Here is a 22,203-nt window from a genome sequence, read left to right as displayed (position 1 = left end):
GAATTTAGTAACTTTAGTTATTCTTTTTATTTAAGCTTGCTACAATATTCAACTTTAGACTATAGTTATATATATTTGACCTTGATCGCTAATATTATTATTAGATATATTAATAAGATATGTATATTAGATATATTAGACTATTTTTGGTTTAGTTCACATACCATCATGGCATGTTTACATCATTATTGTTCGGTTGGTTTTTATCAACGGTGTTAGCAATTGATATTTAAAATAGCGAAAGACATTTTTTTTTTTCAAAGGTAAAAAGGAAAAAAATACCTAATTAGAGCATTGTAAAATAAGCGCGTTTAAAGTTTAGAAATGTTGTAATTTGATAAAAATAAATTTAAAATAAACAATTTTAATACTATTTTAGTATAGCTTTGGCTCATTTTGATTAATGTATTTTCAAAACGTTCATTTTGGTTTATGTATTACTCTCCAATTTTATTCATTTTAGTCTCCTTGCTTTCAAAAACATCTATTTTGGTTTTTGTACTTTTAAAAAGTGACTATTTTGATAGTTTTATTTTTACTTTTATCTCAAATGCAATTATAGATGTGTATTAAAAGGTTTTATTGTGTACTAACAAATAACGTTTGTATTAAAATTTTGAAAATAGGGATCAAAAGTATGAAAGTAGATGATTACCAAGGAAACAAAATTGAAAATATAGAGATAAAAATAAGTTTAAATAGAAATAGTATTTAAAAATTAAATAGAAAAAGATCAGTTTGAAAAATGTGAAGCTTTGATGAACCGACACCCTTCTTATCACAAACTTGTATCAACTTTCCTTGTTGCCTTGTTTTTCTTTTCCCTTTTATGTTTGGTCAAAAAGCATTATTGATGATTTTTCGTTGTTTTTTTTTTTTATTTTTTTTTTTACGTATTCCCCACTTGTAGAAATTATCGTTACCTTCTATCTTCGTTTAATTTTTCAACCATCAATCTTTTACGCTTTGGACTTTGGACCCATTTAATTTAATTTCTCTAGACATATGGAGTAAATAAACTACTACCAGGTTGAGTATTACAAGTCAAACCCACCCAATACGCACCGTTTCCCCCCACCAACTCAAACAACCAAACCAAGAAAATTACTTCCACTGCCACCACTCCAAAATTACTATTTTCTTCCTTAACTTAATAAATATATTCTTTTAGCTCTACCATTTTAAACTTGGTTCAAATTTATGTTTTGAAATCTACCATGAATGTAGTTTCACACCCCTTGAAGTCTCATCCGTTGGTATTGTAAATATAACTAAGAACAATATTTGAAAGTTTAAAATCAACAGCATTATATGGAGAATTTGTAATCAACGGCAAAAAGTTTACCCATACTTATAAAAATGTCAGTACCATCGAATCCGATTAGGTGACAGTTGACACGTGATCATTAAGTTGACAGTCGTCCAATTCTATGTATATTTATTGGGAAAGTTTAGACGCAATGAATATCGAACTTCCAAACTAGTGTGACTTTATCCATGGCCGAACTAGTCGTTAATGTTTTGAAGTTTAATAGAAATCGCCTAATTGCATCTCCTGCCTCGTGGCGCATCTCTCGTCTAGAATCTCGAAGGTAACCGTTGCGATGGGCACACGATGCCAAAGGTTATTTCTCCTTTTAAATAAATACTCATAAGGAGAAAGAATAAGATACGTGAGAAAATTTGACTTGAGAATTTTTACTCTTTTGAATGTCATGCTGACACAATTTTCGTAGTGCCAACTCATTGTCTTATAGGATCTTCTTCCTCAATTATCTTTTAAAACTTTGATGCTTTAGTCTATTTTTGATTAAAACAAGTACTTTTAGATTTTGCAACTAAATTGAAACAAACTAATAAATGTCGTCCACGTCATGTTAATTTATTAGACATAAATTTAGCATGATTTGATCCCATCAATTACTCATTGATCTTAAAAAGTATAGAAACTAATGCTATAAACATTAAATTATGACCATGTAAGTTGACTTACTTTTAGAAAATTAAAAACCCAAGAATTTATGGATCATGCGGAAGATCACACGTAATTCAACTGAATTTAAGTGTAGAAGTAAATGGGTTAGTGTTTTTTTGGCATTCTCAAATTGTTTTTAATTTTTTTTCCAAAAAAAAAAAGGAGGATAAATCGAAAGGGGATGGAGTTTTTTCCCCTGAAGTGTGGTATAACTTGTAAGAGCAAAAATCCAAAATTGAAGGACTTTCACTTCGAAGGGATTCCCTTAAAAAAGGATGAATCCAAATTTCCCAACTTCAGCAAAGCCAAAGCCTTCATCAGATTTATTCTCTATGACCTTTTTTTATTTCTAAAATACTTTTCCTATTTTAGTTTTTTCATTTTTTCCCAATCCTCTTATTTACTGCCCTGTTGCTTGAAAACTTTGACTTGGTTTCTATTTCTAGAACAAATCCTTTGAATCTAACTTAAAAAAAACCTGAGTCTTGAGTGTTGACTATTGAATCTTCTTTTTAGACTCTTTTTAGTCTAAATTATAAAGTTTACGTTATAACTTTCAAATTTATCTTCAATAAATACTGAACTTTTAAAATTGTATTTGATAGGTCTTTTAACTTTTAAAAATAAATTAGACTCTTTACGTGACGTCGAATTAGAGATGAGGGATACATGGATGAATCCGTACCCCATCAAATGAAGGATCATGAGATCATAGAAACATGATTAAGAAATGATATTGATAGTCACTGTCTATACTTATAAAATATATCTTTCCGTTATCGTTACATTCTTAATTATATTTTTTAAATATGAACTCACAATCTAGATATATGTCAATTAGCTGCTCGTTTTTGCGATGGGAAGTTAAGTTGGAGTGAAGATGTGATTTAAACAAAATTTAGTTCGATTTTGTTGTTCCCGTGGGGAGAATGAAGATCAACGCAGTCATAATCGGTGGTTGGCAATTTGGCATGGTTATGTTATGTGTGCAGCAAATTCCATGTCAGTTACGTCATCATCTCTCACATTGAGTCAACTCGCCCCAAATTCACCGAGTTCATTCAACCTTTTGGAAGGTAACAAAATATACCCACAATGGCATCTGTCCTCCCAAATCCTGACAATAACCAATATACTCCTTCTCCTCCTCCTCCTCCTCCTCCTCCTCCTTCTTCGCTTAATCGCAGAGAAGCGTTGATTAGCTGTTGGTTCTTCTTCTCCTCTATCTCTGTTTCTTCTTCAACTCTCTTCGAACTTCTTCAAATTAACTACCGTTGAATTCTTCTCCCTCCCGTCTCTTTCTGAATGATTACGGAACATATTCGATTTTCTCAGGCTTTTCGTGTTCGTTGTTCTTGCCATTTTTCAATCACATCCCCTTCTCTCCCTACAGAGACATGTGTATTTAATATATGTTTTTTCTTTCAAGTTTCAAAGACTTTTGGGTTGTTGTTCTTGTTGGTATATTCCTGTATTTTCTCCAAACTTACTGAAGGGCGTTTTTAGCACTTCCGTTTTCAGTGTGTTCTGCTGAAATTGTTATTTAATTCTCAAAGTTTTAAAATAATGGGTTTCTTGAGTATCTGGCATTCTTAGGCAACTCATCGTGGATCTGCGAAGTCACCCAATTTGATTTGTATAATATAATCCTTGTTTTTCTATTGTATAAAAAGATTTAAAATACTTTTTGTTTCTCTATCCGTCTCCTTCCTTCGCCTCCCCCTAAAAGTTGCCCCAAATAGGGATTTAAGTTTGGAGTAGAGAAATGGTTCTGTTCAACTTTTGAAAAACTTGACCCCCTTCTGGTTATGGATCTGGAAAGTGGGGTGGTTAATGAGAAGAATGCGAAGGTAAGTCCTGTACGTTCTGTAACATGCATTTAAGTCCTCAGCCTTTGATTTCATTTCTGTTTTGGGAGATTTGGCCTTACAAGTTTCAACCCCTGTTTCGATTTTCACTGTCTTCGTTTTTCGCAGAAAGACTCATGGAGGACGGTTTTGATGATGGCTTATCAGAGCCTTGGCGTTGTCTATGGGGAGTTGGGGACTTCGCCTCTGTATGTCTACAAGAACACTTTTGCTGATGAAGATATCGAGCACACCACCAGCAACGACGAGATTTACGGCGTTTTGTCCTTCGTTTTCTGGACTCTCACTATTGTTCCTCTGCTCAAGTACATATTTATCGTCCTTAAAGCCGATGACAATGGCGAGGGAGGGACGTTCGCTCTCTATTCGTTGCTGTGTCGACACGCCCGAGTTAGCTCATTGCCCAATACTCAGTTGGTTGACGCTGAACTCGCTGAGTACAAGATGGATATCCACGGTCCACCGCCTCAGGAAAGTTTTGGGTTCAAACTCAAATCTGCGTTGGAGAAGCGTCGGATTCTGCAGAAATTCTTGCTCGTTCTTGCTTTACTTGGGGCTTGCATGGTGATTGGGGATGGCATCCTGACACCGGCTATTTCTGGTAATCATTCACTAATTTTCAATCTCACTGTTGCTCGCCCATTCGATTTCCATTTAATTTTCTTAAATTGGATGGTGGTTTATCATTCATTTCTTGTTTCAACTTCCTGTCAGTTTTTTCGGCGGTTTCTGGCCTCGAGCATACCATGTCGAAAGAGCATCACAAATGTAAGAACTTATCCTTGCCCATTTTTAATTGGAACATGACTTGTTTGTTTCTGAGGACTGGGGTGGGGGTTCAGTGGTAAAATTAGAAGTGAAAATCGCCAGTAGCTTCCGTTTTCCCTGAAATCTAACGAATGGTCCCAATTTTTTGTCCAAACTGTTGGCTATTGTTTAAAAATGTTCTTTTGAGTATCCAACTTCACCTGTCTTCTTATGAATGAGGGTCACTGTCGATTTCTTTAGTATGTTATGCAATCATCACAAACAGTTGTCAACAATATTGATCGCTATACTTGGGAGACCATACTGACAAGTCTCCTCACAAGTTGCAATCGATTGCATTGAATTGCTTACTGTGTTGGATAGGACATGACATACCACTACTTATATAACTGTTGGAGGGTAGTGTTTAAGAAGGGGGGAGCACTGTGGAGAAGACTGAACTTTGGCAGTATGAATCTTCTCTTTCACAAAGAAGTGGGGATAAAGAAGCGTTGGACTTTAATGACGAAGAAGTTTAAACTGTGATTATATGAAGATTGAAAAATTGTAGCGACTCTCAGTGTAGGAATAATGTTTAACAATTAAGTATGGGTAATACCGTGTGAGCTGCCGGGTATCTCTTTGACCCTCCCATTTGCTTAAAAAAGTTTTTGTTTTTCTGAGGTGCTTGTGGAAAACTAGAAAGAAAGACTACATCATAAGCATGGAGCTTAGTTATAACTTATAAGCATGGAATCAAAGTAGATTGTAAAGGTTAAGATTTAAGAATAAGACCGCTGTGCAGTTGAAATCATTATTTACAAGCCAGTGATTTTAGAAGTAATGACAATAAATAATGATTTGATCCTACAGCCTGCTATTTTGGTTCATAGTGAATAGATTTTTTTTTTTTTTTGTGCAGTACCTTATTTTCTATCATAGTTAGTCCATTACTAACTACTTCCACAACTTCCGGAAACACACCCGGCTTCCATATCACTCTCTGAATGTACACTGTGGATGGTGTCACAAGTAATTAGTTGTGATACTAGATGGTGGTTCTTTTATGAGCAAAGATACTAATCTATTAGACTATTTCTATTAGACTATTTTCAGAAGAACTATATGATAGCCCATTGAGTTTTGCTCAACTATATTTTGTTAGTTTCTTGCCCAACAATTACCCTGACCCATCAGTTTGTATTATACTGTTAAATACTGGAGTCTGTCAGACCAGTTCCTCATGTAAATTTATGTTCCTGCAGATATAGAAGTCCCAATCACATGCATCATACTGATAGGCTTGTTTGCTCTTCAACACTACGGCACGCACAAGATAGGCTTCTTGTTTGCTCCCATAGTGACAGTTTGGCTATTGTGTATCAGTGCCACTGGCTTGTACAATATTATTCACTGGAATCCTGGTGTTTATAGAGCAATTTCTCCTCGTTACATGTTCCAATTTCTTAAGAAAACACAAAAAGGAGGTTGGATGTCACTTGGTGGAATTATGTTGTGCATTACTGGTAAATGCATGCATTTAGTTTTGTTCATCATGTCGCGCCATTACAAGCAAAATCATTCAATTGTTAATCAAATTTATCTCTTCACTGTTCCAGGTTCAGAGGCGATGTTTGCAGACCTTGGGCATTTCTCACAGCTATCAATTAAGGTACAATATAACTTTTGAATATTGGGTCTACTAATACTTAGGAATTTTCTTGTAAACTAAATTACACTTCTTTCAAATCGTTGAGTGTACACCCCACTGTCATTGCCATCAGTTTATGATCGAGCTTTAATGATGGTACCTTAGTTCCCATCTCAATTACATTATATTTCTTCTTTTTGTCTTGATTCTTGAATAGTTAAGAACTCTGTAGAAGTAGGATATCTTGTTTCCATTCATGCTTAAGGCTTGATGAGTAGCCCATGTCTATCTCCTTTATGCCTCCTTTTTTCATTCGTGTGTAGCCCAAGACTTTTAGCATGTCTCTTTACAAGTTACTAATATTGGCTTCAACGGTTCTCTTTTATTGTAGCATAAATACAGAAACTATATTAACTCTCCAAATTCCTTGATCTTCAAGTGTCTGCTTCATGATCCCATCATTAACTTGCTTGTTATATCAGTGTCTAACTGAAGATTGGTGAGGGGGAGAAATTCCATTCACCTTTCTTCATCTTTTTCTTGAATTCCCACCAGTGACTTGTTTGTACGATCAGTATCCCACCTATAACTCTAGATAAGACTAATTGAAGAATTGATCATTAGTAGAACTGGGCCATGATTATTACCGTTCGCTAGCGTGTTTGTATTTTTATTTTGCCAATATCTCCATCTTTTATGGTTCCTTTGATACATATTATTCATGTAACATTCAGGTGTTTATTGATCATATTTGCGTTATCGTTTCCTATCATATTTCAGCCAGTCCTCATAATTTCTGCTACTAATGTAATTCTATAGGATAAACCTGGTCCCACAAACTGAAAAGATGCCTTCTCACAAGAGTTATCTCTATATTAAGACAGTTGTGCACTTTTGCCTCATTATACTTTTTAAGCATCTTGCCCGTTGAATTGTATAACATGTGCTCTTGTGTTTCTGACTTAGATCGTTGATAACCTATCATCTACTAACAACCTCTATACACTGCGTATTTGAAAATTGATGTTTGATTTTGCAAGAATCTGCGCTTGTGTTCTGGTTTTCTGAAGCATGTCTTCTTCATCTCGACCATTTTCTAAGTTACCTGTTTTGTTTAAAACCCTTGCAGATTGCTTTCACTTTTATGGTTTATCCATCTCTCCTCCTAGCATACATGGGACAAGCTGCCTATCTATCTCAAAATCATACCACTCCAAATGTAATTGGGTTTTATGTATCTGTACCTGGTAGGCCTTAAGAATGGGTTTCCACACCACATGAAAGTTATTTCAGATCTAATTCAAGTTTTGAAAATATTTGGCTAATTGACTTTTGTTTTCCATTTCCAGAGAAATTGAGGTGGCCTGTCCTTATAATCGCTGTGCTTGCTGCAGTAGTAGGAAGCCAGGCTATAATCACCGGAACTTTCTCAATTATAAAGCAGTGCTCCGCTTTGGGTTGCTTTCCGCAAGTTAAAATTGTCCATACATCCTCGAAAGTTCACGGTCAGATTTATATCCCGGAGGTTAATTGGATTTTGATGCTGTTGTGCTTGGCTGTTACCATAGGTTTCAGAGACACAAAGCGCTTGGGTCATGCCTCAGGTATGGTTCTGGTTATATTAAAGCAGTCATCTGTCAGTTGCACATAATTTTCGGCCCTCTGAACTAAAACTCTATTTCTTCTTGTTTTTAAACGTGATTGATGGTTCATTTTCTGGGGAACAGGTCTGGCAGTGATAACCGTCATGCTGGTTACTACGTGCTTGATGTCTCTTGTTATCGTCCTGTGTTGGCATCGAAGCGTGTTTCTTGCAATAGGCTTCATCTTCTTCTTTGGCAGCATTGAATCTCTCTACTTCTCAGCTTCTCTCATCAAATTTCTTGAAGGAGCTTGGGTTCCCATCGCTATTTCTCTTGTCTTGCTGATTGTTATGTATGTCTGGCACTATGGTACTCTTAAGAAGTATGAATTTGACATCCAAAACAAGGTTTCTATCAACTGGCTGCTTAGTTTGGGTCCCAGCCTAGGCATCGTAAGGGTTCGTGGGATTGGTCTCATACAGACGGAGCTTGTTTCAGGAATCCCGGGTATCTTCACCCACTTCGTCACCAATATTCCTGCCTTCCATCAGGTTCTCGTTTTCCTTTGCATCAAACATGTCCCGGTGCCACGTGTTAGACCTGAGGAACGGTTTCTAATAGGTCGTATAGGTACGAGCGAATATAGACTCTATAGGTGCATTGTACGATATGGGTATCGAGATGTTCACAAAGACGACGTAGGGTTTGAGAATGATCTTATATGCAGCATAGCAGAGTTTATGAGGTCAGGGAATCCAGAGTCTAGTGATTCCAAACACGGTTTTGACAGAGATGGTGAAAATATGACAGTCGTCGGGACATCTTCTACCCATGAAGATAGAATTCAGATGGCTGAGAACAATAACGACGCAGACTCTGAAGAACTGTATGCAGCTTCAGACGCAAGGGAAATAAGGTCGCCAGCTCCAATTCAATTGAGGAAAAGAGTGCGTTTCATCGTACCCGAGAGCCCAAAGATCAACACCGATGCAATGGCAGAACTAGAAAATCTAATGGAAGCAAGGGAAGGAGGAGTAGCTTACATATTAGGACGGTCGCACATGAAAGCAAAACAAGGATCGAGCATGCTGAAAAGGGTGTCGATCGACTTCATTTACGAGTTCTTGAGGAAGAACAGCAGAGAAGCTAACTACCCTGTAGGTTCATCACATTCATCATCAACCCTTGAGGTGGGTATGATGTATCTTGTTTAGTTTTAACCATAATAATACTAGAATTCTATGTAGATAGATATGGGTATAGAAAGCTGTAATATCTGTAAAAATATTGAAAAAAAAAAAAGCCTATAAAATTCAAGTGTGGATTTGAGGAAAATGGGAATAACAAAACATAATTCAATTAGTCAAATGTTTGCATGTGGAACATGACACAAAACTTTCTTTTTCTTTTTTGGTTGATCCAGCAATTCATTTGATTTGAGCATTAATTCATTATTTATTTTCCTCGTTTTTTTCATCAATGGATTCTTCATTTTTTTTTTTGATTTTGTTGCGTTGTCACCATTGGTAATGTCAATGAGACGTCCTAACAACAGATATGTTAGTTGTGATTTTGGGACTTTTCAATTGAAGGGAGTTTTTATCACCACCATATTATTTTCAGTTGTATTTTGCTATATTAATTATTATATTGTTTTTAAATTGTCTAAATTTAGTAGTTCTAATGTCATTCTAGAATGTAGGTGACTCCATACTATATCAACACTACATATATTCCATCTATCTTAATTACACGTGCTGAGCGTGTGAAGTATTTAAGAACTCATAAACAAGTCTATTATTAGATCTTTATCACAAAAAATAAAAATAAAAAATTCTATTAGTAGATGATGTTTTTTTTTTTAATTTCAAATATGCTCTTAAGATTATGTGCAAATTTTAGCAATAAATAATCTATAATCCATTCGATAAAGTTTTCTTTTTTTTTAATGTAAATAAAATGGTAAAATATATCATAGGTCTTTATATTTTTCTTTCTAAGATTAAAAAAAGTATAGTTAATAAATAACTATAACAATTGTAAGAAAATAGTTTATAATTTATTGAAGTTTGAAGTCATTTACAAAAGAAAAAGTTGATATTTCGACACGCAATTGAGCGTGTGAAGTGAACTGGTGCCTGGTTGGTCACCATCCTCGCGCTGGGCCCACATTGGAGGTGGCGGACCGGCGGCCTTAATAAATAAATAAAAAGCATGCGAGTGCCACGTGCCTATTTAATTTCTTTTTAATTTTTCTTTCTTTCTCTATTTTACCCTTAATTTATTTTCTAAATCTCAAATATATCCTTCCATTCTATATTGTCTAATATTTAACAGATATTTTGTGACCCTTTATTTTAAAAATTTAAATTAATGAATTAAATTATAGTGTAAAATCTGCGTGTCCAGTCCAAGGCTGTGACAGTTAAGCAATAGCACCGACCAATCATCTTCTTTCATCTGTTTATCCATCCCGACCCTTCCACGTAAGCAGCCATATGGATTATTTAAATTCAAAGTCAACGTGACAAAGATACATACCTTTACTTTTACCACCTCCAATTCATTGTACACTGTCCAATTTATATTAAATTCTGTTTTTTATTTACAATATTCGAATAAAATATTGTTTTTTTTTCTTTTTTTAATATAACAGTTGGCGTGAGGGCTTTGTACTTTTCCATTACAGACTCTCTTGAAAAGAAGAGGCGGTTTGGTTTACTTGAAAACTATATTTTGCTTATTTAATTAACAAAAACAATATAACCAAATGACATTCCCTTCCCTCTTTCACTGAAAAAATATTAAATTATAAGTTTGGTAACTTTAAAATTAAGGGTAACAAATATAAGATGAAAATTTAAATCTTTGATTTGAAAAAAAATGAGTGGATGTCTTAATCGTTGAGTAATGTTTATTATGTTAGGTACTTTAACTAATTTATAATATGTATCTACATTTGTAATATTGTATCAATATGGTCGTTGTACTTCAAAATATGTCTAATAGACTCTTTGAATTTTTAGTTTCATGTCTAATCGATATATACATCATTCATTTCGCTCGTTTTACTTTTACCATTAAATAATATGGGTAGTGTGGCATGTAAATGTTAAATTGATAACAACTTTTGAAAGCAAATAGATACCATCTTAAAAATTTTGGATAGATATTTTTATCAAGTATGAATTTAAGAGACTAAACCGAAATAATTCAAGGACCATACTTGTAATTTAATCCATTAAAAAACTTACACCGAAGAGCATTATGATATCAAGTATCACAAATCTAAAATTACAATGTCCTAGATACCGTGAATTAGTTAAACCATGAATCAATGGATGGCTGTATGAGTTATTATTAGTTAAGTCCTCAATTATTGTTATTATTCTTAAAGGTCGTTTATATAAACCATTGCTAACTCACTCATTAATAATATAGAGATAAGATATTCAATAGGCACTTGTATTCTTTATCCTTCTTTACCATGCTTTCTCTCTACTATTGATATCAGACTTGGTATCAAAGCCTTGTTTACCAACACCGTTTTTCTTTTTTTCTCGATCTTAAAATTTTGAATTTCATTATGAGTGATTGATGTCTTTTACGTAATTCATGGAAGAATTCTTCATCTAATAGTATTAATCTTGGAAACCATGTCAAAATAAGTAAAACTCACTGAAAGCAATTACCTAATCTAGAAATTGCAAATCCTTAATTACAACTCTATAAGGTCATGGTCTTGAATACTATGTTCCTTTTGATGCTAGTCCTCCAACACAATTACCTAAAGTCTTTAGGATTGATTATATAATTTTTCTGAAACAAATACCACTTGTAACTGCACACTATGTATTGAAGTTTCGATCTCCTCTTTATGAACAGCATATTACTATAATTTAATACTTAAACATCGAAAGATGTAATATAATTATTTTAGAATGGAACGTTTAAAGATTTAAAGTTGTAAATTAGTGAGCAAAGAAGATTACTTAATTGGAAAATAGGGGTGATTAGGTTGGCTCGGTAAATGGAAATAAGAGGTATTGGGTTTAGGTTTAGGGTAGGGGAGAAGGAGAATATAATAGAGTTCGAAATGGAAGCGTGAAAGATACGTTTGGAACATTCGACAGAGGCGTGGGACCCACGTTATTTATTTTAAAATTGGAAAAAGAAAAGAGAAAAAAAAATCGAAATCTCAAAAACTCAATACTCAGTAGTCTAATTCTAACCCAACCGTCTCTCACTATGCACGTAAAACGCGGCAAACGGATAAAACTCCAACTCCTGGCTACCCGGTGGGCCCCACCCCATCATCATTTCAATTTCCCCTATTTTCAAAAACCCCCCGGTGGGCCCCACCACTACTCCCCTCACGTGGACTGCACGTGTCCACCTCTGGTCTATCGTCTCGTCGCTTGGACATGGACCCCACCTCCATTCCATGGGAGGGGAGGAGGCACGGAGCGGGTAAGGCAAGTGGGTCCCGCCTCCCCAAGTTAGGTCGACGAGGTAAGTGGGCCCTCACCCCTCACAATCTTACACGTGGCAGATTTTTCCGTACTGCCTGGAAATAAGTGGGCGGGACGAGGAAAATGGCAGCAGCCAACGGGAAAAATCAAAATTAAATCCTATACCAAATTAAAAAAAAAACATATATATGTCTATCTCTATTTTATCCTTTAATTTCAATGATTTCCTTAATTATTGTCTTCCCTTTTAATTTTTCTCTCCTTTTCTTCTCATTATATTTTCCAAATTATTTTTTTCTCCATCTTTATAAATTCTACTTTTCTAAAATAACTTTTTTCTCTCTAAAAAAACTTCATATATCTCTTAATTATCGTTTATATTAAATTTGTAAAAGTGGGATAAATAGTATTTAAAAAGAAATAGAAAACTAGAGGACCAAGAATTTGAGAGACGATATTTAAAAAGAGAGAGAAATTTAGAAGAACTGGAAGAGAGATTTGTATTTTATAAAATATCTTTAAAAGTAAAAGTAATAAAATGTACTCACTAATGTATATAAATAGCAATCAGCATAGACGAATTATTTCGAAATAATTTATAAAAATAGGTATTATATAAAAATGATGAATAATTTATTTAGCGGCAGTAGGGCAGTAGAGTAGGTGAGATGCACCGGTTTGGTTTGTGGTTTCCCCGATCAGATTCATCTGCCCCGCCTGCGTTTTCCAGTTGTCTTTATAAATAGCCAACTCATAAATCCCCACTTACCATTTTTACCCCCCTGTTGTTTTACCCACTTACCCTTGCCTTTTTCCTCCATCTCCACTAGATCTTAATAAGCTTCAAATCAATCATATTATATTATATTATTTGTTGTCACGTCAAATATAGTGATTCCTGTCCAGATTAAATGTTGTCAGATTACATAGATATTTGGAAAAAAAAAAGAATTACATTCCTGTTAAAAAAAAAAAGGTAAAATGTTTAAAATAATTTCTAAAATTTGTTTAAGGAAGGGTTAGGTATTATCCATAGCATTAATACCATTATTAAGGGAGGAGCATTAAGTATCAAATCTTGATTTCATTAATACCGTCAATTTGCCATCGCCGTCAACTAAAAGATGACTAAGCCTAAGCTTGTGATAACTGATAAGCTTGCACCGTGGCTGGCTACGTGGAAACTCGTAGTCAACAAAATATTATTCTAATCTCGTTAATTAATTAATTAAAAATCAATGAAAAAGAAAAAATATATATATATATAAAGGATTGTTTATAATTTTAATAATCAATTAATACCTGCTTTACTTGCATATCCAAAAGATCGCCGTCATTTGATGGGCTTTGGTTGGCGATTGGGGAGATTTTTTTTTTCAAGAAAGTAAAAAATTAATTATAGTTTCTGAATGGTCATTTTTATTTTAATAATATGGAAATGGCTATTTGGTGTTTGAAGTTATGAAAGGTCGGTTATGGCGTGGCATTAGGATGTGGCTGACATGGACGAAATCTGGTACTGCCCCCGCGGCCCGTATCATTCGTTGTTATCATTTTTTATATTACGCTATGATTTTCTTTTAAGCAAAGACAATCATAAAAATAACTACTTTATTAAAAACAAATACAAAGTAGGAAATCAATTAGCTATCTAAATATGCTTATAATATTTTGAAAACCTTTTCCTTTTTTCAATTGGAGTCGTAAATAATATCTACTTCTTTCCTTAAAATTGAAATGATTTCAGATCACTATGCTGTATATTATATTTTGAAGTAAGGATTCAAATATTTGAATTTCTTTTGTCGATGTTATATGAATTGTCTAGTTGAGGTATGTTTATTAGTTACCATAAAAAAACTACAAATTTTATTTTAAGTTAAAGTATTATTTTGGTCTTGTACTTTTAATTTCAATTTATTTTGGTTATTATACTTTCAACTTTATTCATTTTAATCCCTATTTTTTCAAAATGTTCATTTACGACACGATTACATTTCAATAAATATATTGAGTGTGGTGTTCTTTTGAAATTGTGATAAATAAAAATGAGATTAAAAATAAAATAAATGAACCAAAATGATCGTTTTACAAAAAGATGAGGATCAAAATGAATTATTTGAAAGTACATGAAACTAAATCAAAATGAACATTTTAAAAGTATAGAAATCAATACTAACAAAAATTAAAAATATAACAAACAAAGTATTATTTTAACATTGATTTTATTATTTACATGTATGAATGTTGTTGAATAAGGTTGATATATTAATTGATATTGTTGTTAGGGGGAGTAAACAGTAAAGCAGCTATTAAAGTGGTGGCCTAACTCGAGCTTATCAAGATTTGACCTAAATATCACTTATTATCGTATTATATGGTTCTTGAAATTTCAAATATTTAAAAAGGGTGTGGAAATACACTATTGGAAGATAATGTTTTTTATTTAACACCTACACGGCTCCTCCTATTGGCCTACAATGCACTCCAAAAAAAAAAAAGAAAAAAGAATTATCAAGACTCGCCGCCCACTTACTTTTATCCAAATACCCAAAGTGTCCCATTTACTTTTCAGCCTTCCTAGACACAATTTCCAACGTGGAAATTCGAAAATTTATTTGAAATTGAGTCCATATCATAATATATATATTATTTATTTAATACAACATGACGAGGGGATTTGAACTTATAACCTCTGGGTTGAAACTACATGCTAATTACTACAAAATTATACTCGTTTTCACTTTTATATATATATATATATTTTTTTTTTCTTTTTTTAAAGTGATACATTTGGTCGAAATCAAACATTTTTAGACGTGTCTCCATCAATTCTAATATTTTTTCAAAATGGATGTCAATTACTATTGAATTCATGTTAATATATAGACTTCAATTTTAATATTAGTAATTATCTATTATAAATATTGTTAATTAAATATGGACGGGATATAATATTAAATTAATAAGTGATGAATGGTATTAAACAATTCATAAATGAAGGTTTGACACAATACAATAAAAAATTACTAGAGGAATAGGTTACTGGATAAACGAGAGAGTTGGTAAATTTTATTTTTAATTAAAAATATTATTTTTTCTTTAATAATTGTATTATAATATTCCAACTAAGTGACTACTATATAGATAAGCTATTACACATTATAATTTATAAGTGGTCAATTAAAAAGCCAAACAATATGTATTTAAAAAAATCTTTAAAAAATTTGTATTTAAAAAAATATCACAACATTTGATTTTTTTAATATACACCATAAATTTCACTTTTATGGGTAGATTTTATCTTTTGATTTAGATTATACTGTTTTTATAAAATTTTAAAATCTACCATATATTAAAAAAATACATATTTATTTTTATGATATTAACGTAAGTGTTATTAATTAATTAAAAAATATATTATCGACTTTTCAGGAGTTCGAATTTAGAATAAAAAAAAGAAAGAAGGTAAGTGCCTAAAAAAAACCCGAAATTATGTCGGATAAATGATACCTTCATAAATATTAAATGGAGAGAATACTATGTTATCTTTATAAAAAAAAAAGGAAAAGAAAGAAAAAGAATGAAAATGAAGACTACGTTTTCGGCAATAAAATCTGAGAATACGTTTCGTACTTTTTAAAGTTTCAAAAGAAGAAAAAGGAAAGTTGGATATTATCTTCTTATCGGAAAAGAATAGGATATATACAAAAACGGTGGGGAGGGTATTTGGGTAATTTAACCTGCAGAGTTGAAAATCTTTCCAAACCAATCCGACTGCTCCTCCCCGAACCAAGTCCGAACCGAGAGCCTGGGGGGGGGGGGGGGGGGGGGGGGGGCGCTGGAGAGGGTTGGTCAAAAATAAGACCCGGCTGAGGCCTGAGCCAATGATAATAACAATTTCTCTTTTGGATAAACTGTATTTCTATTTATACCATTTTTTTTTCCAACTCCGATCTTTGTTCTCTCTCTACTCTCTCTGTGTCCCGGCCCTCTGATCCGTCACGCACCGGCACAGTTTCCTTCCACCTCTAGCTCCGGCCACGTTCTTCCCCTTCCGATCGCCGGAACTGTGAGTTTTCGACCCTGTTTTAGTCTTCTGATCTGTGGCTCGACTTTGTTTGAGTCTTGTTCAGACTCTGTTTGTTCCCTCTGGTTGCCGAGGAACACGTAGGAAACGGAATTCGATCCATCGTATTTTGTTGTTGTTTCGTGTGTGTTTTTAATTGTTACAGCCAGATGGGGTTTGTACTTTATTTGGCACGACGTTATCATTTTCCTCGGTTTTTTTCCTCTCTTTTTCATCGTTGCGGCTTAAAAATAGAATACGTACAAAATTCATTACCTTATACTTTTCGTTCTTTCGAAGTTTTTTCGTGGTATCTCGGCCACCAAAAGGGAGGTTGAAGGTGTTCACACGGTCCTCGAACTCTTTTATTTTTTGTGTTTAGAAAGTGAAATTTATGTTCATTTGTATGCGAGTTATTCATTTCTGTTGTATAATTTGTTCGTTTGGGCTGGGAATATGTTTGATCAAATTGTGGTTTAGTGGTTCGTAAATTTCTCTCATCTTTGAAACTGTGTCCGGTAAGAGTTCCATTTTCGGATTCTTTTGAAGTGATTGTATTCTCTTACGCTGAGATCTGGAAATGTGGTCGCTCAGTGGTGGCTTTTTCAACATTCTTATCGTTTTCTATGCTCTTCGCGTACCAAGACACACGGTCACACCCCACTCGGAAAGCTTTTACTTCACAGTTCACGATTTCGTGGTTTACAGATGTCATAACTGATCTTTTGTTTTCGTTTATTTTTAACTTCTAATGTTTCTAATGTAAGCATTTATTTGTTTTCGTTTTCTAATGTTTCGTGGTTTACAGATGGTATCAACTACTAACTAGTGATCGTCAACGTTTATCTATTTGGTTTTTTCGTCGAAATGAACTTTATTGGTGGATTGGACATATTTCCTGTGCATATAGCTGGAAAAAGTAGTTGGCAGAATTTAATTGGATCTGAAATTCCTGATTGGAAGCTTATTTGTTCTCCCTTTTCCAGAAGAGTAAAGTTAATGCATGGCATTATTATTTGCCAGCAAGAAAATTTTCCTTTGCCATATGTTTTTACATTTTTTTTAATACGACTGCCTTGGAAGTGAGTGACAGAGTAATAGTAAGCACGAAATCATTTGGGATGAATAATTGCAATCATCAATAGCTATGTGCCACTATTGGGATTATGAATGATTCCAGCCTGCGGACTGCCTGTATAAGGATTCATTCATCGCTCCTCTATAAAACGCGTTGAATTGCAGAAGTATTATAAACCGAGTGGCTGCGATGGGATTGTATTGTCCAATATAGGTACCTTAGAATGTTCACAAAGAACTTTCTGCCCATATAATGCTGTTTCTCAAACATCAATGCGTTTAAGCAGATTCATTTTTCCTGTTTAAATGCTAATTTTTTCTTCTCTGTGGATCACATCTGAGTTTCTGATCAAAATTAGGTCATATAATTTGGCTATGACTTCTTGCTCTTTATAGCTAATTCGCTTTGTTGCAACTGTACTCTGGCTGTTGGAATTGTTTATTAATTATCGGTTCTAGTCTACTAGCACGTATAGTTTGTGCCTGCTTGATTCTCTGCTTGGGTGCTCATGATTTCTGATCTATCGAATTTCGCGTAAGTGAAATTTACCCAGTAAAGATGTGAGACTTAAACATTGTTTGTTGTCCGTTGTGTAGGTTTGAGGGTGCTTGCACTTTATTCGCAGATCAAGTTCTTGTCTTTCTGGTTCCCTCCGTATGATTCGCCACTAAGAGGAAAGAACAAACGAAAAACGAGTCATGGCATCAAGATCGTCCTCAAACTTTTTAGACCTGGCTTCGGGAGATTTACTGGATGTTCCTCGTACACCTAGGTCCCTGCCACGAGTAATGACTGTTCCCGGAATTATTTCTGAATTGGATGATTATGGGAGCAACGACGGAGATTCGGAGTCTTCATCTGTATACCGTGAGCGGAAGATTATAGTTGCAAATATGTTGCCCTTGCAAGCTAAAAAAGATGGGCAGTCTGGCAAATGGTGCTTCAGTTTAGACGAGGATTCAATTCTATTGCAGGCAAAGGATGGGTTTTCACCTGAGACAGAGGTTATATACGTAGGTTCCCTCAAAGTTGAAATCGATGCCAGCGAACAGGAAGAGGTTGCTCAGAAGCTGTTCGACAATTTTCAGTGTGTACCTACATTTCTACCTTATGATCTCCAGAAGAAATTCTATCTTGGGTTCTGCAAACAGCAGCTATGGCCCTTATTCCATTACATGCTACCCATGTGCCCAGAACACGGTGACCGCTTCGATCGGCTGCTTTGGCAAGCCTATGTTTCTGCAAATAAGATATTTGCTGACAAGGTAATGGAGATCATCAATCCTGAGGAAGATTCTGTTTGGGTTCAGGATTATCATTTAATGGTTCTTCCGACGTTTTTGAGGAAGCGCTACAATCGAGTTAAACTTGGATTTTTCCTGCATAGCCCATTTCCGTCATCAGAAATATACCGTACTTTACCAGTTCGAGATGAGATTCTCCGTGGCCTGCTAAATTGTGATTTAGTTGGTTTTCATACGTTTGATTATGCTCGTCACTTCCTCTCTTGCTGTAGCAGAATGTTGGGCCTGGACTATGAATCTAAGCGGGGACATATTGGACTAGATTATTTTGGCCGCACCGTATATATCAAAATTCTGCCTGTGGGCATTCACATGGGTAGGCTAGAATCAGTGATGAATCTTCCATCTACATCTGCTAAAGCCAGAGAAATTCGAGATCAGTTCATGGGGAAGAAATTAATTCTTGGTATTGATGACATGGATATTTTTAAGGGTATAAGCCTGAAGCTGCTCGCCGTTGAACAGCTTTTACGGCAGCATCCTGAGTTGCGGGGCAAAATAGTCCTGGTTCAAATAGTGAACCCTGCAAGGGGTTCAGGGAAAGATGTACATGAAGCTCAGAAGGAAACGTACTTAGCTGCTGAAAGGATCAATGAAGCTTATGGTTCAAATAACTACAAACCAGTAATTCTGATTGATCGCCCCGTTCCACGTTTTGAGAAGACTGCTTATTATGCTTTAGCAGAATGCTGCATAGTGAGTGCTGTAAGGGATGGTATGAATTTGGTTCCATATAAGTATGTTGTTTGCAGGCAAGGAACTCCCCATATGGATGAGGCTATGGGCATAGAAGTTGGTTCTCCTCGGACGAGCATGCTTGTAGTGTCTGAATTTATTGGCTGCTCGCCTTCTTTAAGTGGGGCTATCAGGGTTAACCCTTGGGATATTGATGCTGTTGCCGATGCCTTGGAACTGGCCATAACCATGCAGGAGTCAGAGAAGCAGTTGCGGCACGAGAAACATTATCGATATGTCAGTTCCCATGATGTAGGATATTGGTCTCGCAGTTTTATGCAAGATTTAGAGAGAGCATGTCTAGATCACTACAGTAAACGGTGCTGGGGAATTGGGTTGGGTCTGCGTTTTAGAGTTGTTTCTCTTTCTCCTGGCTTTAGAAAGTTATCAATTGATCACATTGTCTCAGCTTATAAAAGAACACATAGAAGGGCGATATTTTTGGATTACGATGGCACTATTATCTCACAAAGCTCTATAATTAAGACACCAAGCCCTGAAGTTATCTCTGTTTTGACCACGCTTTGCAATGACCCGTGTAACACCGTGTTCATTGTTAGTGGGAGGGGAAGAAGTTCTTTAGGTCAGTGGTTTGCCTCTTGTGAGATGTTGGGACTTGCAGCAGAACATGGGTACTTTATAAGGTATTTAGTCAAAATGTTCGATTCATGTTAAGCTTTTGCCTTTTTTTAGTGTAAGTTTCTTGGGGTCGAATTCCTAAGCTTCTTACATTTTGCAGGTGGGGTGGAACTTCAGAATGGGAACTCAGTCCGTTGTCTTCTGATCTGGATTGGATTAAGATTGTAGAGCCAGTGATGAGACTATATACGGAAGCAACAGATGGCTCGTGCATAGAAACCAAAGAGAGTGCTCTAGTCTGGCATCATCAAGATGCTGATTCCGACTTCGGATCCTGTCAAGCTAAGGAATTGCTGGACCATCTAGAAAACGTACTTGCCAACGATCCAGTCGTCGTTAAAAGGGGCCAGCATATTGTTGAAGTGAAGCCACAGGTATTCTTTTTGATTTCCTGGTTCTACCTGGTTTATCTTATCAAATTAGTATGTATACTATACCTCTAGTGTAATATCTTCTTGAGCTGTTACTCGCAGGGAGTAAGCAAAGGGTTGGTCGCAGAAAAGGTTCTCTCGAGAATGGTGAATAGTGGAAGACCACCTGATTTCGTTATGTGCATTGGAGATGATAGATCAGATGAAGATATGTTTGAAAGCATATTAAGCACAGTCTCTAGTCCATCCTTGCCTTCCGCTCCAGAAATTTTTGCCTGCACTGTTGGGCGAAAGCCAAGCAAGGCGAAGTTTTACCTCGATGATACTTCCGACGTCGTGAAATTGCTGCAAGGCCTTGCCTTTTCTTCACGTCCGAGACCTCGGCATCTACCACAAATGCGAGTTTCTTTTGAGAGTGTTTTTTGAATCTTGAAATAGTTGGTGGCAGAGAGAAGATGTTTTCCATTACTGGAGTGCTTGAACAGAGGATTGGGTTGAAACCGTACGAGTTGGAGGTTGTGAAGTCACCTGGCACGGAAGATCAATTCGCTGAATCCACACGAATGGTTGCTTCTTTCATAGAATTGCGTTTGGAGTCTGGTTATGGGCAAGAATTTGATGATGCACGGATCCTGTCACCTTTTGGTGATGCAGTTTTCTGCTCTTGAGCCGGTTTGATTAACTTGAAAAATGATATTGGTGTATTCATCAATATCCTTGAGAACTAGAGTTTCGTTTTGTATATAATAACATCATTTATAACTAACTGACGCCCACTAAAATTGTCCTCTTCTCGAGATGTCAATAGTGGCTTGTTTTATACATTAGGGGGCTCCATTAACTTGTGTATAGGAAGAACTCTTTCTTGGCCGCATTGCATAAAGTATGAATGAATTTGATGCTCATTCTTTTTTGGGTGATTCTCTTGTTATTTTATTGCAGTAGCAAATTTTAGCTTATTGAAAACCCCTTGTGAGTTGTGTGTATTGCGTGCAATGATATGAAGGGAACTGGGGAAATGTGACAGTGTTATTCCTGCAGTGTAAATATATATATATATATATATATATATTTATTTATTTATTTATTTATTTATTGAAGATGAAAATCAGGAGAAATCTATTTAGACAATTATCTTTTAATTATATCTTATTGTTTTTTTTAAGAATAATTGATTTGTTCTTTCCTTGATAGTATTGGCTGTTGAAAGTGATTTAATGGGCAGTATAAAGAAAGCCAATCATTTGATAGAAACAACTCTATAAAATAGCTTGGTAAAAGTGTTAATAATTATTCAGAAGATTATCCCTCAGGTGAATACATAATTCAAAATAATGAATTTAAGCATAGGAGTAAACTTAACCTTCATTAATCTTTCCTAATCAATTTATATTAATTTTAAAAAATAAGTGTCAATTCGGTAATTGACATATATTTCCAACTAAAAAATAATAATAATAAATACCTCAACCTACAGAGAGTATATTCTTCCTAATTAGATGAGCTATTATAAAACAATTTGATTATTTACTGGCGATAAATCCAATTTCTGCTTTTACATATATATATATACAACACCTATTTGTGTTTATATAGATAAGCATGTATCAGAATAATTATCATGGACCACAGTGAACGTTATTCGTACTTTTATCTATTCAATTAGTTATGAATTATGATAAATCTATTTTATAAATTACTGTGTCTATTT

At 34.8% G+C, this 22,203-nt stretch overlaps 2 protein-coding genes across 4 annotated transcripts; both read left to right on the top strand.

Moving 5' to 3' along the window:
• The first annotated feature begins 3,078 nt into the window (after window positions 1–3,078).
• LOC111019199 (potassium transporter 6) lies at window positions 3,079–9,192 on the top strand. Of its 2 annotated transcripts, none has more exons than XM_088117721.1 (8): window positions 3,079–3,834; window positions 3,952–4,444; window positions 4,558–4,611; window positions 5,856–6,116; window positions 6,210–6,262; window positions 7,371–7,488; window positions 7,591–7,845; window positions 7,969–9,192. In XM_088117721.1, exons 1-8 carry the CDS (start codon window positions 3,784–3,786, stop codon window positions 9,036–9,038), a joined length of 2,355 nt encoding a protein of 784 aa, XP_087973847.1. In that variant the 5' UTR covers window positions 3,079–3,783; the 3' UTR covers window positions 9,039–9,192. The 2 variants fall into 2 exon arrangements, with proteins under 2 accessions (XP_087973847.1, XP_022151225.1); XM_022295533.2 differs by having other exon boundaries at window positions 3,080–3,825.
• Window positions 9,193–16,211: 7,019 nt separating this feature from the next.
• LOC111019143 (putative alpha,alpha-trehalose-phosphate synthase [UDP-forming] 9) lies at window positions 16,212–21,405 on the top strand. Of its 2 annotated transcripts, XM_022295455.2 has the most exons (5): window positions 16,212–16,368; window positions 17,174–17,656; window positions 18,040–20,126; window positions 20,222–20,495; window positions 20,595–21,405. In XM_022295455.2, the coding sequence occupies exons 3-5, from the start codon at window positions 18,142–18,144 to the stop codon at window positions 20,916–20,918; spliced, it is 2,583 nt and encodes an 860-aa protein (XP_022151147.1). In that variant the 5' UTR covers window positions 16,212–16,368; window positions 17,174–17,656; window positions 18,040–18,141; the 3' UTR covers window positions 20,919–21,405. The 2 variants fall into 2 exon arrangements, with proteins under 2 accessions (XP_022151147.1, XP_022151146.1); XM_022295454.2 differs by lacking the exon at window positions 17,174–17,656.
• The last annotated feature ends 798 nt before the right edge of the window (window positions 21,406–22,203 follow it).

This window comes from Momordica charantia (genome assembly GCF_013281855.1).
Source record: "Momordica charantia cultivar OHB3-1 chromosome 9 unlocalized genomic scaffold, Mcharantia_2.0 BLBB01000009.1, whole genome shotgun sequence".
Lineage (NCBI taxonomy): Eukaryota > Viridiplantae > Streptophyta > Magnoliopsida > Cucurbitales > Cucurbitaceae > Momordica > Momordica charantia.
The sequence above is the reverse complement of the archived record's forward strand: the minus strand, read 5'-3'. Positions and strand labels throughout refer to the sequence as shown.